The sequence below is a fragment of the Elaeis guineensis genome, chromosome 1 (genome assembly GCF_000442705.2).
Source record: "Elaeis guineensis isolate ETL-2024a chromosome 1, EG11, whole genome shotgun sequence".
NCBI lineage: Eukaryota > Viridiplantae > Streptophyta > Magnoliopsida > Arecales > Arecaceae > Elaeis > Elaeis guineensis.
The window spans coordinates 155,895,062-155,911,738 of NC_025993.2; the positions used below are offsets into that span (position 1 = coordinate 155,895,062).

Consider the following 16,677-nt stretch of genomic DNA (forward strand, 5'->3'; position numbering starts at 1 on the left):
TCTTGCAATCCCTAGCAAGAACGGAAATTAAATTGCTGTCAACTTGCCAATTGGGTTCTAGTTAATTATGCACTATCAAATTTGAATTTTAATGGATTTGTTGTTAATCTAATCCGAGAAGGACTTACCTTCGTTTATTTGGTAAAAAAACGAAACTAGTTTCTCTCGGGGAAAGGAAAAGCCGGAGATCACAAGGAATTGTAAAAGGCGACGCCCTACGGGCAGTAAACCCACACGAAGCACGTGTCCTTGTGTTTTTCTTTCTTTCTCCCGCCAGCCTCGGCCAAGAGATTTATCGATCAATAAAACCCTAAACCCCCTGCCGTTCCACCGTCGAACTCCACACTCTTCTTCTATCTTTCCGATGGGTGGCGGACGCGCCACCGTGCAGGTGTCGAACATCCCGCTGACGGCAGTCGCACAGGAGCTCTTTGAGTTCTTCGACGCCGCCGTGGGCTCCGTCTTCGCCTGCGAGATCGCCACCGCCCGCCGCAATTGGAAGTCCCGGGGCTTTGGCCGCGTCCAGTTCGACTCCCTCGGCGCCGCCGAGAGGGCCTGCCGCCTTGCCGACCGATGCGACCTCCCCGACTTCCAAGGCGCCCGCCTCGCCATCCTCCGCTCCAAGGAGGACATAATCGTCAGGGCCACCGAGGCCCGGAACCGCGTCGAGGGCGCCGCGCTCCACGCGGGGATCCTGGTGACCGAGCGGTGCATGGAGGTGTTCGGTTCGTGGTTTCGCGTGAGGGCCGAGATCATGCCTGAGAGGGAGAAATTGGAGCTTTTCTTGGAGGATGGCGGGGTGAGGTACAAGCTGGAGGTCACGTTTGGCGACATTCTTGCCACCTTCGGGTGTCGATTAGCTGGACGGGGGACAGATGCCATTCTATGGCAGGTGAACACTTCTTGTTGACGCCTAATTTTTAGCTATATTTGTATATGCTTTTATTTTGGTCTCGAGTTCCAAGCTAAGATATATATGTATTCCTTCTTCAATACTTTTGCATATTTGTGGAACTGTTTTACGTCATGAATTTTCTGCATTTGCTAGTGTTTTGGTATGTAAATGTAGTAATGATATCAAGGTTCTAGTTTTGATTGTCAGCTGAACCCTAATGGGGTAAAATGCGACGCAATGGTCATTACTATTCTGCGAGCATGTACATTGGTTGTGCCTCAAAGGAGTGAAATTTCAGATTTTTTTTTTTGTGATAATTGCTATTTTTAGTGGTGGTTATCTGTGGGTTTTTTGGTGGTAGGATAGATGATATGGAATGGGCATCTTATAGTATGTGTTCAGATGTTTACTAATGCATCAACATAACACTTAGTTTTCCCCCCTTTTCATTGGTTGCATTATACTTGTAGCTGCTGACTTAATTCATGATACCTTTAGAAACCATTAGGAATTTTCTTAAGATAATAAAATACTCAATGAGGAAGTTAGGTTATATAATATGAGATTTGAAGCATATTGAACTGTACCTGCTCTTATCGTATGCTATCTGCATAAAATTTTGGGATTTCTATCTTTGTATGTGCTTCATTAACTGGGGTCTAGTACCATTCGTTGCTTCTAGTTGCATAGTGCTGCATGTAGTCTGGACGAGTCCTACCCCACCGATGAAGCATATATTTATGTAATGAGTATCTTCTCCCTGTTCCATGGACATGCGTGGTGCCATGGAACTATGCATGCTTGTATAATGATGCACATAATCTGGGTAAAACTTTTCAGATTTCTTTAATTTGATCAGTTTCTTCATCAGCTAGTGATCTAGTACTATTTTTGCTTGAATCTGAATGTTGTCTTATGGAGATAACACACTAGTTTCCATTATAATTGGTAATTTCTTCCTCTTCCATGGTCATGTGCTGTGCTTCTTTTGCCAACTTTTTGGAATGTAAATGTTGCATTTTCTTGCTTAAAGAAACTGAATGTTCCATTTGTGCAAGAAGAGTGGAACTTTCATTTGAAATGAATAGACAGATCTACAAGGAAAGCATTTTGTGCCTTTAAATGTATAAAACACTGGGTTAGTTGAAGCTAAAATATTGGTCCTGAAGGATAAATCTTACCCAACAGGTTCAGCTTGTTTCTCTATCTATTTGAACCCTACGTATTTCCTTTGAAAGATAATTTGGAGTCTTCCCTCTAGGTGAGTGGAGCTAAAGAAGTAGGACAGCCTGGAGAGGCTATGGATTCTAAAACGTCATGATTTTCTAGATGCTGCAAAATAAAATGATGGCGATAGAGGATTTTGCAAGAAGATCCACTTCATTTGTATTTGCAGAATTGGGCTAACTTTTTGATGCAGAAATCATCCATATTGGACTTTGTTGGATCATTATACACTGTGCTCATGACTTTTTTACTACTAATGATTCAATAACATGTGTAATAGTGAGAGAAAAAAAGATATGACTTGATGAAAAGATGGCATGTGTGCCACCAAAAAAAAGTCTTGCAGTTTATCAAGTGATGGATCGAAGATGTTATGGAAACTGAACCACAAAGGATTTGAAGCAGCTAGTAGCAGAACTATACATGGAAAGAGAGTCTTGGAATTCTCTCTCTAGCACCTCAAAACCGACACTGGATTGATATTATGTTTTGTAATCTTTCCTCATATTTGTAATCTTTCTCATTGTTATCCATGTTAATTCGGAGTTTTGGAGAAAGAGGTTTGGGATACTCTCTTTATCACTTCAAAACTGACGCCAAATTGATGTTATGTTTTATGATCTTTCCTCATGTTGTAATCTTTTTCTTCTCATTGTTATCCCTGTTAATTTGGAGTTGTGGTAGTGAATGGTTACATTCAAATTTCTATGACAAGGGCCTAATTACTTTGTGAAGTACAAGTTCTCTTAGTTGAGACAGGAAACATCTTACAGTTTGTATAAACCGACCTTTAGTAAATTGATTGACTGTTTGAGATTATAAAAGATTGCTGATTATGACTTTGGTCCTTAAGGAAAGACTAATACTAAACTATTCTTTACATGTATATATATATTTGTGTGCGTCAATAACCAATATGTGTGTATTGACTGGGCTAAATGTGCATATGCATTCAAAGGCGAAGCTTATTTGTCCAATATAGGCCCAAACACACTTTTTTTATTAAAAAAAAAGTGATTTGCAAAAGTGGACATAAAATAGAAATTTTCTTCATAATTTCTATTGCAATATCTGTCAATAAATGTAGGTTGGGAACTTTGTTACAATTTATTGGTTCTTTCTCCAAAATAATGTCTTAGTCATTTCTCCTATTTAGGTATATGATATCCCTTGCATATCACTAGGTATCCAACATTCTTCCAAAACTTATTATTATTCTAGATATGCCAAGTCGTACTCATTTGTAATTTCCCTTAGAATTGTCAGTTGGTCTATTTGGTTATGAATATGCTCTGTTTGAATGATGCTTAGTGTACCCCAGCATGTACACGAGTAGTTTTACCATTAAATGCTTGGGGTAAAATGAGTATTAAGGCCCAACCACCTACCTCCCCATATGGTGGCACCAAACCAGGTTTACAGTCATCCCATGTTTGCATTGGAGTATGCCTAGCAGTACTCACTCTGTTTATATATCTTCGGCTTCATCTGTAGAGCAGCTAGTCCTCCACATGAGAAGTAGGAGCAACTTATCTGGAACATAGTATTGTTCAATTTAGGAATCTCTTATATGCAACCCTTTCTCTTTCATCAATGTCGTGCCTCATGCATTTGAAAGAATGAAAAATCATATTGAATTATATTATGAAATGAATGTATATTATTTTATGCCTTGGTTTTTCTTTTACTTAGAAAGATGTATATGTCCTCCTTTAGTGTTTGAAATTTCGCTGTGGAGTGAACAATGCTTACTAGAAAGAAGAAAAGGCTATTAAAGAGCTGAGCTTCATTCAGGCTGCACCTGGCTTGTCCATTTACCAGGTTATACATCACTTGTAACCCTCATGCAAAAAAAATCAGCTTCTACAGGAGAGCATTTGCTGTTAAATTGGAGTTCATGAGGATGTGCATTACCTATTTAATATCATAAGAAAACATCCCGTGCATCCATTCTAGAAATTTGGCCAAAATCAGGCCCATAATAGGTGCTATGTTTTAGCCTGGTGAATTAATCTTGCATGTTATTAGCTCCTCAACATATTCAGAAGAACGGCAAGACAGAAAAAAACATAGTTGGTGGAGGAAGGAACTATGATTAAATGGACAGCATGATCAAAGTTGTTATGATTATGTGACACAGTATTTGATCTAAGCCTTACTTCAGTTTATGGTCCTTTCCTAGATGATAGGTGCCACTACAATCAGAGATTGAAGAAATTTTACAGTTTATTCTTTTTTAAATGTATTAGAAAAATACAAAATATAAATTTCTGCATTCGTGTTCAATGGCTAGCACATCTTGCATAATAAGCTAATGTTTCTTTTGGTAGCGTTTGGTTGCTGGGAATAAGGTGGAATAAGGGCTTATTCCACCTTATTCTCCCAAACACACTATGAAATGGAAGTGGGGCCCACGGGTTTTACAATTCCAGTCAAAGGTGCATCAATTGCACTTTATTCCCTTCTAACTGGTTTAAGTTATTCCATGTTTCACCATGGAATAGCTTATTCTAGGGAAATGATGAGAAATAATTTCACCTTTTTCTAGTTTAGAGAATGACAATGTATAATTCTGGTGGGCCCCGCAAATTTTCAATCAAACACAAAATTGGAATCGGGATGGTGAATAGGTATTCTGGGGAATTGGTATTCCTATTCCAGGAATACCAAAATGGCTGCCAAACACTACCCATGCCTTGACTGTCTAAAATAGTTGATTACTGAGCCTTTTTGAGCTATTGAAAGTTTATTCGGAAACTTTGTCAAGCAAACAAAGTCTGTGGAAGCTCATCTGCAACTGTGCTCCAAAATTACTTTTGTAAACTTGTTTAGACATTTTAAGTAGGATGAGGTGTGGATGGTCATTTGATGTATGAAAGGGCCATGTTTTTGATCTAGACTGCTTGTATGCTAACATTAAAATCAAGATTAGTTGCAGAAGCAAGAATATGGTCAAAGAAGAATCCATTTTATGTTACTTAAAGCAGCAAAGACATGGTGGTGGAATGAGAGCATGACATTGGAACAGTTAGGCACAATAATCCAGTGATTCTTGCTCTGGTATATGCACTAATGTGAATGAATACATACATTTTGTATTATATTTTATGTATGCATTCCTTTTTTGGGGGTTTTGGTTTGTTTGGAGGGGGAGTTGGTGTGGTTGGTTAGATGCATGGATTTACAGTTCATGCACACATTCATGTAATATGAATGTAAATGTTATTGGGTATAAAAACATGTGTATGTTCATCTACCTACACAAAAGAACAGATGAAGTTAATAATCCTCCTAGCAGGATTTTCCATTATTGCAAAATTTGTGCATAATTGTAACGGGCATATCATTCTCGGAGGTGGTCCAAGTCTCACTGACTTTCCTGGATGTAAAATGTAGAGATGTTGCAGCAGATATTTGAGATGTTCATAAACTCAGTATTGATGTCAGAGTAGATCTCAGTGGTTGACCCTTTTCTCTGAAGGAAGTTTTGGTTATGTATTGGGTTGTATTTGTGGTGGATGGACTCCAGTGCTTACCGTAACTAATCTGTCATAATTTGTACCTTCTAAAAAAAAGTTCCAGTATGAATACTGTTTTTGTACACCAGGCATTTCCTAATGCTTGTTGTAAATTCTTATGAATGTAAATTAAGTAATTCTTGAATAAAAGGCAAATTTATTTAAGATTTGGGCATTAGTAATATTTTACATCTTGTATATTTGATTAACAAGTAGATGATATACTTATTAGAAGTGTTTTAATTTGTGTAGACTTAGCTTTGTAAGGATGTTCTAAAATAGAAGCATGTTACTCACATTCATGTTGCTGTACATTTGGTATCTTCTATTATCTTTTGTTTTGTAGAAAGACCTCTGTTGATTGCAATCTCACTTGAAACTTTAATATCTCAGCTCCACTATGCACCAAAAATCTATAAAAGAATTTCTGGCCCTACGGTTAGTTCAAAATTTAGCAATGATCGTTACCATGCCTGTAAAGAAGACTTCCAGTTCCTGTGGGTTCGCGCACCAGATTTTTCATCAAATAGCTCTATTGGGAGGTCTTGTTATCTATGTTTGGAACTTGTGGAAGGATTGTCAGGTTCAGAAATTCAAAAGAAATTGCCATTTCTAGGAGAACTTGGTGAATTAGCCCTCTTAATGGGGCAACTATATTATGCTCCATCAAAATTAGTTCCTATAATAAGTTGCCCACCTGAACATTCAGTGGCATATGAGATCCTTTTTCAGCTTAATTCTCTAGTTCACATGCAAAAAATCTCTTGTGGGCAAGTCAACAATGATTTGTTTGACATTCTCAGAGGACTATCTTTAGATACAACTATGAAAATCCTTACAAAGATGCATAAGTTGAAGTCAACTTGCTATGAGCCAGTGCAATTCATCAAAAATCAGTTGGCTAGCATGAGAAAAAATCGAAATGCTTCATCACCCATCAAAAGCACTCCTGCAGAAAACATAATGAGCTGTCATAGGGTTCTTGTTACTCCATCAAAAGTTTACTTTTTAGGTCCTGAACTTGAAACCTCCAATTATGTCATAAGGCATTATTCTGAATATGCTTCTGACTTCATTAGGGTTTCCTTTGTTGAGGAAGACTGGGGCAAGCTTTCCTTTGATGCAATTTCAACAAGTATTGAGCAAGGGGTGTTTTCTAAACCCTACAGAACTGGGATATATAATCGTATATTATCAATTCTCAAAGATGGGATTGTGATTGGTTCAAAGAAATTTGAGTTTCTGGTATTTTCTGCTAGTCAACTTCGTTCAAATTCTATTTGGATGTTTGCTTCTAATGATAAGGTGACTGCAGAGAGCATTAGAGAATGGATGGGTCATTTTAACAAAATCCATAGTGTATCTAAATGTGCAGCAAGAATGGGTCAGTTATTCAGTTCCTCTTTGCAAACAATAGATGTTCCATTTCGGGATGTGAAGAAAATTTCAGATATTACAGTCACTACTGATGGCATACCATATTGCTTTTCAGATGGTATTGGAAAAATATCTTTATCATTTGCCAGGCAAGTTGCTCAGAAGTGTGGCTTGAGTCATACTCCTTCAGCTTTCCAAATTAGATATGGTGGCTACAAAGGAGTTATAGCTGTTGACCGCACTTCCTTTCAGAAGCTCTCATTACGTCCTAGCATGCTGAAGTTTGAGTCAGAGAACACCATGCTCTGTGTCACTAAATGGAGTGAATATCTGCCGTGCTATCTGAATCGTGAAATTATATGTCTCCTCTCCACATTGGGGGTGGAGGATGAAGTATTTGAATTAATGCAACATGATCAAATGAGTCTTTTAGATGAAATGCTAACCAACAGAGAAATCACTTTGAGAATGTTGGACAAAATGGCTTTTCCTGATGCCAGAACAGTTGTAAAGATGTTGATGCAAGGTTATGAACCAAATTCAGAGCCTTATCTGTTAATGATGCTTAAAGCCTACCGGGAATATCAGTTATCTGATATAAGAAGTAAATGCCGGATCTTTGTTCCAAAAGGCCGGGTCCTCCTTGGATGCTTAGATGAAACAGGCTCATTAGATTATGGACAGGTTTATGTCAAAATAACTATGACAAAGGAAGAGCTACAAGATACAAATCAAACTTTCTTTGACAAGGTTGACCAAACAGCAGCAGCAGTAATTCAAAAGGTCGTGGTCACAAGAAATCCCTGCCTCCACCCTGGTGATGTTAGAGTACTTCAGGCGGTCTATAACCCTCAACTGGATAACATGGGTTTGGTTGACTGCATTGTCTTCCCTCAGAGAGGTAGAAGGTATATGATTTTATAATTTTTTTCTTTAAATTAAGAAAATTTTATTGTTTTTTTTCCAAGCCAACCTTTTTATTGAGTTGAATAATGGCATAAATAGCATGATTAACAAGTTTTACTAGTTCAAGTAGCATAGAGAGAAAGATCATTGTTGTTTTAATTGATTCCTTATTCTCAACATATTATATTGTATTATTGTTTTTTGATTGATCTCTACTGCTTAGGAAATTAATAATAGTAATACTTCCTATTCCTTACAACTAACTGTACTTCTTTTACTCATTTTAAGTTTTCACCTTTTACCTTCTAGGGCTGTAAATTTGTTTAAAGAAATCTGTTTAGGTAAAAATGCTGAATGAAGAACTAGGATCTTTTGGGCTTTAATGTGATAAGAACTACAATACATTGTACAAGAAAACAAGATCGGAATGGGAAAAGGGCAAAAAGAATTCTAAAAGAAGTCTTTCATACTTTCCTGTACTTAAAAATTTTATCCGTTTAGATTGCTCTGAGCTCAGCTTGAAATTGGTCGACATTAATTGATGTTGGATAGGTTTTTTGCTTTGCAGTTGATTTTGACTGGATGCTGCCACCAAAGGAGCAGCTCACGATGCATATTCAAGGGTTGGGGTAAAAATATACATATGAGAACCAGGAAATGACTGAAACAACAATGATACTTCTGAAGCATCCATAGATTGTAGATCAGGAAGAAATTATATCAGGTGGTTTTCAACTTTTTTAACCATAACTTTGGAAGAAGACTAGCCATGGCCTCGGGAAATTTCCTTTGGCATTGGCAATGTAATTTTCTTCTTAAGTTTCATTAAATGGCATGCAGATAAGGCCATGTTTGTCCATTTACGGAAACAGCATTGGCTGATCTTTTTGGTTTCAATTTGATAATAGTGGGATGCTGAGTGATTTACATTGTCATAGCACACTTCAAGAAGGAAAAAGGGGTATTTGGCCTCTCAACTGTATTTTGGATATTTAAGTTTTTTTTCTTTAGCAAACAAAGCTAAGTCTGCATGCCTACTGTATCTACCACTGTGATTCTCCGGGTGGACATGTATAAGTCACATAAGCTGAATCATCTTCTATGTATTATAGGGTCCATTGTTTAACCAGGTGATGATTTATATGTTATCTGGTTTTAGCAAGTTATTTTCAATTGTTTCGATGTTGAAAATTAAAAATCCTCCATATCTTGAAATTGTTGTGGAGCATAACTTTTTAGTGAAACTAAGTTGTTGATATGCTTAATCTTCCTCACATTCTTTATGATAATGATCTGTCGATACATGCAGGCCTCATCCAAGCGAATGCTCTGGTGGAGATCTGGATGGCGATCTATATTTTGTTTGTTGGGATGAAAAACTTATCCCACCAAAGACGGATACACCTATGGACTACTATGCTCGAAGGCAACGCCATACAGATCATGATGTAACACTTGAGGCATGCTCTAACTATTCAATTTTTTTTGTTTCCATTTCATTGCTTTCCTTTTGATGCATTCTTGCAGTTGGAAAATAAAGATATATGGCGACCATGAACACTTAAGAGTGGTTGCTTGCGCAATCTAGGTATAACTACATCTTAGCAATTTGACTGATACAAGATGAATTTTGTGATGCCACTGAAAAATGCACCAGGGAAAAGAAAAGCTATTCATGCCAAAATCATCTGGTATATTTCAAATTGTAGTTTTGCCTTGCTGGTATACCACGTTACATCAATTGGATAAGCATGGTGTTGTATGTATTTGGGTCCTATATTGGTGTAAATGTACAAATATTTCTAGAAGATAAGAAAATAGAATATGAAAAATTAAATATATTAGGAGGTTTTAAGTTGCTAATTTCAACTTATAATCAATTTGAAATCAGGGTTTTTATATTTATATAACCTTTGACTTGTGCCGTCGACTATAGTTCATGAGATTTTCAGGATATGGTGTTTGCTTTCAAAATATTTTCTTTATATTTTCTTTTTAATGAAGATGTCAAATCTGTGAAAATTTAGTTAGTGTGTTGGTGAATTTTTGTCGAGTCTACTGTCAGATTCCTTTTCTATTCAAAAGCATGTCATTCTTTTAGAAGCACTACAATGGAGCTCGTTGGTTTATTTGCTTGTTACTTACAGCCATACCATTTTTCTCATCCTCAACATGTACAAATTGCAGGAAATTCAGAAGTTCTTCGTTGATTACATGATCAACGACACCCTTGGTGTCATTTCAACTGCCCACTTGGTTTATGCTGACAGAGAACCAGCCAAAGCTCGGAGCCCCAAATGTCTTCAGCTAGCAAACCTTCATTCCATGGCTGTTGATTTTGCAAAGACAGGAAGTTCAGCAGAAATGCCAAGGATTCTCAGACCAAAAGAGTTCCCAGATTTTATGGAAAGATGGGATAGGCCGATGTATGTCTCCACTGGGATACTTGGAAAGCTCTACCGTTCAGCCTCCAGTCATATAGAGAGGCCAAACACTGACCTTATGGATGCTGAAATGCTCCCTCAATCTGCATATGACTATGACCTTCAAGTCAGTGGATTTGAGGCATTTCTGGAAGTTGCTGAAGATTACCGTAATATGTATTCTGAGAGGTTGAGCTCATTAATGAACTATTATGGAGCAGAGCATGAAGATGAGATATTAACAGGTAATTTGCGTAGCCGATCAATGTATCTGCAGAGGGATAAGAAGAAATACGGGGAAATGAAGGACCGGATCTTACTAGGGGTTAAGAGTTTGCACAAGGAGGTTCAAGGATGGTTCAAACGTAGCTGCGCAGAGAGCGAGTCGTTGAGGATGGCATCAGCATGGTATCATGTGACCTACCATCCGAGCTATTACTCAGAAAATAGATTCCTGAGCTTCCCATGGATATTGAGTGATGCCTTACTAAGCATAAAGGCATCAAAAAGCCATAAACGGCAAAGAGGAGCAGGCAATTCTATGTAAATTTCAAGAAATAGAACAGTGCTAGCTTTTAGTGTGTCAAATGAAGATCTTTGGTGACTTCATCACCTCAACAGGTCCTTTTTTTTTTTTTTTTATGCTCCCTATGGATTGGAGTTAGCCCACTCAAAATGTGCTTCGTAAAATAGGCCTCCATCAACTATGTAATTCTCTATTTTTGTCAGTTGGGCCACGGATGCCATAAAATTTCGGGTCCAACTATCCAAATAGGCTTGGCAATATATCCCTTCATTAAAACAAGTAGGTTGAAATTCATAATAACTGTTTGGCATATGCCCAAACAAAATTCATTAATCCTTTTTTTTTTTTCTTTCCTTTGGTTGACCTCGGCAGCACATCGATTGAGCTCTCTTATGTTGAGGCCACGATGTAACAGGACTGCGGCTCATAATTTGTGCGGTCGCCCATCTTTTACATGCCTTTGGGTTTGGGTTGTATCTTTTGCATCGAAGAATAATTGATCTTCTTGGCTAATGTCGACCGTTGGATTAGGCTTTTGCATAATTTTCAAAATCCTCCAACACCTCCCTCCCATTTATCCATCAAAAGATGCAACCTGCACCCCGAGACTTTTTACAACAAACGGTTGTATGTTCATTTAAAAATTAGGATGATGGTGATATACACAAATTATATCGTGATATATACGAGTTATATTGGCTGAAATTGACAGCATTTTTAAAAAATCAGTATCTCAAGATTGAGAGGAAAGGAAAAAATAAATAAATAAATAAAAGTCATACGCTCTCCGATCCACTTAATATATTTATACTGCAAAATTTCAAGATACACGTCGGATACAGCTAATTTCACCAACTACTAAGGCCTTAGCAAAAAACAAAACAGAGAAAAAAAAAAAAAAGCACTAAGCCAGAAAGAAAAAAAAGGCACTAAGCCAGAAAGAAAAGTGACAGCATTTTTTATTATCTATTATATGTATTTTTTAAAAAAACAAAACAAAACAAACAAACAATAAAAGAATCCAGCCACTTGCGCCCGTCAAATCCTCGCATCCCGTCGCCTCTACGAACTGCTCCGGCGCACGCTCTCCGACCTCAACGACCGCCGCCGCCAGCTGGAGCGGCGGAGAAGACCGTAGGCGTAGAGGCACGCCAGCCGGCGAGGTCCACGGACGACTTCGCGGGCGCCGGCGGGACGGCGAAGCGGGTGGAGAAGTCGCCGTAGCCGGTGTAGTCTCCGTCGGGGCTGCCGCCGTGGCCCTCGTCGAAGTTGAGGGCGTAGCTCAAGGGGTCGTACTGGAACCTCGACGATCCCATCCGCACGACGCTGCCACCACCGTGTCTGGGGTTCCGATTGAACCGCCGGATGAAGGTCTTCCACCGGGGCCCGGCCGCGAGCTCCGACCACTCCCGCACCTTCATCACGGCTCTCCACCACCACCACCCCTCCACTGACGGCCTCCGCTCGTCGCTCCTCTCCGACGCCCGTATCCGCTGCCACCACTCGACGGAGGACGGCGCCGAAGAAGAGCGCCCGCTGGTCCAGGGGATCCAAAAGCAGCAGCATCTCCGCGCGAGCATGGCATCGGCCATCGACGCCTCATCATGCGGCGCTGAGTGGATCTCCGCCTCCATCGCTCCAATTGGAATTGGGGGAAGAAGATGGACCAGGAGAATTCCTGGAAAGAAACCCGAGACCCTAACCCTCTGGTGGTCGTCTCCTCCTCTATCTCTCCCAAGACTGAGAGAGAGAACGAGAAGAGGAGGGAGGAAACGGCAGATATGGGGAAGAACGGGTGGTGGGACCAGCGAACGTTGGAGATGGGACCCATCTGGCCGTCTGTCCCCTAATCAAATCAATCACTTTTTTTTTTTGTGGGTCATGGTTCTCCAACAGTTTGGAGCCAAGCAGAGTACAAGACTGAGAGAAAAAAAAGAATAAAAAAATAAGAAGCTCACTTGGTAATGGAGATCATAACGAGTTACGACAGAGATGGGAGGGAGCGAGGATCCCCACGCGCACAGCAGGATGCCGTGAATGGCGCCCATCACAAAATGGACGGTCATGCACGAATAAGATCTATCTGATGCACACCGTATATGTTGTTTGATGATCGTCCTCACCGGCACACCGCATGGAGCTTCTGTTGAATACCATGATTTAGACCCCAGTATTGAGTTGGGACCCTCTCCGATTCTTACATTACTCTCTAGCAATGCTAGCTTTATTTATTCAAAAAATTATTAGATGGATCAAATTTATCATAGATCTAGCACGAAATCATCCTAGATTGTAATGCTATTACTTATTAAAAAAAATAATAATAATTTCATCTTAGGTCCAAGATAGATCTGATCCATCTAATAATTTTTCGCTCTATTCACAGGTGGATATTGGAGGCCTTTTTGGATGTTGGATTATATTATTCAGCAATAAGATCCTGCACCCTCTGGCATCCAAGAATTCTTGAGTGAAAAAGACAGCATGGAGGAGAATTTATAGGGTTTGTCGGTGGCTTCTAAGGCTTCCAATCCCATTTTCCCCGGTAATACATTTCTGATAGAAATGTATTTTATTTACAGTGCATACATAACAGTGGATGGTATAAACCAGCGTCCGACAGGCTCTCAGTGTTGATGTGGAGCTCAGAAGATGCCTAAAATTGCAATTAAGCCTGCTTGACACCTGCTATCTTATGTGTACTGTATTAATCCTTCGACTGACACATAAGAGTAATGATCAGGAGCAATGCTCAAGAAGAATGTGCAGAGATGTTTGATGTTAATTTCTAGATGAATGTATAGAAACTTTTTTATACACATGCGGTTAGATGTTCTTTGTTGTGGCTGCGATTGTTAATTACCTTATCAAGGATGAAAGATGTCCTTTGGGGTAATATGACGGGAAAATTTCTATTTTGTAGCGGCAAATTAACCTACGTCCTCTAAGTCTCATCTACCACCACAATAACAAAACACTCTGTGAGTCCTGATATCTTAAATAGTCCGAGCTGAGAGCATTTTACACGTCCAAATGGAAGATTTGCTCACTTAGGACCATCAAATGCAGTGCAAAAAGACAATTTTGATTGCATGGTAAGAAGATTCAGCAAAGGAGCAAAATTAGCTATGCAAAGTATTGGAGTGCTGTGGCTTTTGCATCTGCTTGGGTGGCTTAGTGTCCAACGATGCTTGGACCGAGCCCACTGTCAGGAAACAGACATTCCCAAACCAAATCATAAGAGGAACCAGCTCAAAAATGATCCAATTGGAAACAAGTTGGAGACAGTTTAGAACTTTGATGGGGCCATGTCTAGACATATTGATCTGCCCCTTAGAGTGGGGTCCGCCGTTAAGGTGTCATTTTAATACTTAAGAGCAAGATTTGTTCAATTTTTGTAACCTTAAATACAGGCTGGTCAGATTAAGCCGAGAAGAGAGCTTTTCTATTAAAAATTGGAAGTTGGGAAGACTGGTTTAATCCCAGCATCCATTGAGTTCATTTCTGAAAATCGGGTTGGGTAGGTATTCAAGTTGATGATAATTGGATCCTTCTGTAGGATTAGCTTTCGTCAACTTTGGTGCGCAAGTTATATATATCTGCTGAGGCGTCAAATGTTAATTACTGGGTCAGAGTATTTTTCTTTTAATCTGATAAGTAGTTAACTTATCGATAGATAATTATCTCTTTTCTCTTCTTTTTCTTGTACCTTTTGATGGCAGCTTTCTGCGGTTCCTTTCAAGCAATCCATAAGAGCAAAAGCCAATCTGGTACAGATTTAGGCTTGGAAGGGGATGATGATGCTCTTTTTTCTTCTTTCTTTAACTCCTACAAGATTCCAGACGCCATCACACCCTGAAGAAAGAAAAGTGCTTCGGGGTGCCAGTACAAAGAAAATTCTCAAGCTTGCAAGATGATAGCATGTTAACTCATGAATCAATCAAAAAAAAAAAAAAAAAAAAGACAGGCCCGTTTTTAGAGAGATAAAGTGAGAGAGAGAAACTTCAATGACTGGTTAGCCCTTTTTTGCTTTTTCTTCTTCGCTTTAGGGTAAGGATCTGGCCAATCATCTCTGATTGATGGTCTTAGCACATCCATGGACTGTGATCCGTCCAGATCGATCCTATCTACGCCTTCAACTGGAAGGGGAGTCTCCCCTACCGGCAATGGAGAGCTGCCGAGAACTCAACGAAGCCCAGACAACCGAGGAAAAGACGGAGGTGGCGATTTTGTCTCAGCGAAGGCAAGGGGTGCATAGGAAGGGAAAGACAAGGTGGGCGCTGGTTCTCACATGGCTTCATATGCTCAGAGAGAGGACCGACAAACGAGGGCTTTGCCTCTTCAGGGGACTTCTTCTACTCTGTCCGGGGAAGACGCTCCTCTTTCGAGAGCATCTTCTTCGCCTCCAAGGACTGCTCCTATGCCGGTGAACAAAAGTCCGAGAATACATCGCTCCCAAGGAATCCTTCAGTACATCCAAATCAAAAATTGTCTCAGGTGGTTCAGGGATAAAGAAAATTTCGATGGGAGAAGACAAAGACCACGGAGGCATGGATCAAACAACTGGAGCAGAGGTTCTCTGAGGTCATCATGTTCTCGTAAGATAAAATCAAACCGGCTTCACAACAACTTAATAGTACTCTGATAAGTAAGTTTTTTTGTAGGGGGATTTCCTATTGAATTTGTAGAGAAAGAAATGCAGACACGATAGATTCTACGAGGAGAATTTCACGTGTCTGCGATGTCTGAGGGGCTGCTATTGTTCTGATGCCCTTTGGAAGAGGTAAAAAGTTGGATCTTGACTAAAGGCCTTTGGTCCCTGACTGGGCAATTACTAGCCCTGGAGCCATGGAGACCAAAATTCAAACCAAGAAGGGACACGGTTAATCAGCTCCGAATGTGGCTCTGTCTCTTGAACCTACCTCTGGACTTGTGGGAAGAAAGCAAAATTTTAAAAATTACCTCCCAAGCCGATGTTTTTCTATTTCTAAACAAATAGACATTAAATTCCACTAGACTGGGTTTTGAAAGGGTGTGTGTTCTGTTAGATAACTTTTGCTTTGTTTGCCTAAGAGCCAGAATCAAGATACATGATGAGATGATTTGGTAGCAGTTCTCTTATGAAGAGCTTTGGACGCCTGCGACTATCCATCCATGGCTAAAAACAAAGAAGCATCTTTGGACCTTGGATTAGAATAGCGTGTGTGCCAGTTACTCCAATATCCCAATTCAACTCCAAAAAAGACACTCCAAATTCTGCTCCTGCTGGTAAAAGACCCTCCAACAAATGGCTTCAACCTAAGAAGCCTGTGAGATGTGGCCATATGCTGGAAAAAGATACTGTACCAATGAAAGTTCAAATCTTGTCTAAATTTTTCACTTTATCAGAGGAAATCAATGGAGAAGAGCAAGCAGTGGCAAATATGGAAAGTATGGAGATGATGGTTTTTAGTGCTTCTCCAAACAAGACAGAGAGTAATAGGGAAATATAAAAATCTTCAAAAAAGCAACATACTCGGTCATCATCTTCATCTTCGCCGTAAGCAAAAATCTTAGTGAATAATTCAAATGAAGGTGATGATGTACCTGAGGGGGCCTCTAATTCTATGATGCTTAAAAACAAATTAACCATCGTGAAGGTATGGAAACCATTCTCGATTGCTACTTCTAAACCATCTAAGGATCAGAAGACTATAGAGGAAGGTCAGGTGGAATTGCACATAATAGAGAATAGGTTGACACCACCTTGTGAGCAGCAAACCTTGTCCTCCTACAAGGGAGTATGTCGCGATCTTCAATCAGCCC

General features: G+C 39.6%; 2 protein-coding genes across 3 annotated transcripts; one reads left to right on the forward strand and one right to left on the reverse strand.

Annotated features, from left to right (window-relative positions):
- Window positions 1–224: 224 nt before the first annotated feature.
- On the forward strand, window positions 225–10,971 carry LOC105039189 (probable RNA-dependent RNA polymerase 2). Of its 2 annotated transcripts, none has more exons than XM_019847933.2 (4): window positions 225–892; window positions 6,034–7,925; window positions 9,233–9,383; window positions 10,111–10,971. In XM_019847933.2, the coding sequence occupies exons 1-4, from the start codon at window positions 365–367 to the stop codon at window positions 10,891–10,893; spliced, it is 3,354 nt and encodes a 1,117-aa protein (XP_019703492.1). In that variant the 5' UTR covers window positions 225–364; the 3' UTR covers window positions 10,894–10,971. The 2 variants fall into 2 exon arrangements, with proteins under 2 accessions (XP_019703492.1, XP_073101107.1); XM_073245006.1 differs by having other exon boundaries at window positions 754–892; window positions 5,987–7,925.
- A 715-nt stretch (window positions 10,972–11,686) lies between these two features.
- LOC105039190 (uncharacterized) lies at window positions 11,687–12,627 on the reverse strand. The gene has a single exon (XM_010915256.4). The coding sequence runs from the start codon at window positions 12,504–12,506 to the stop codon at window positions 11,967–11,969; it is 540 nt and encodes a 179-aa protein (XP_010913558.1). The 5' UTR covers window positions 12,507–12,627; the 3' UTR covers window positions 11,687–11,966.
- Between the last annotated feature and the right edge of the window lie 4,050 nt (window positions 12,628–16,677).

Bases quoted from the DNA above. Each gene is read 5' to 3' on its own strand.
- LOC105039189 (XM_019847933.2), top strand. From the start codon at position 365: ATGGGTGGCGGACGCGCCACCGTGCAGGTGTCGAACATCCCGCTGACG. The intron at 893-6,033 runs GTGAACACTTCT...TTAATATCTCAG, and splicing joins CAGATGCCATTCTATGGCAG to CTCCACTATGCACCAAAAAT. The intron at 9,384-10,110 runs GCATGCTCTAAC...TACAAATTGCAG, and splicing joins ATCATGATGTAACACTTGAG to GAAATTCAGAAGTTCTTCGT.
- LOC105039190 (XM_010915256.4), bottom strand. From the start codon at position 12,506: ATGGAGGCGGAGATCCACTCAGCGCCGCATGATGAGGCGTCGATGGCC.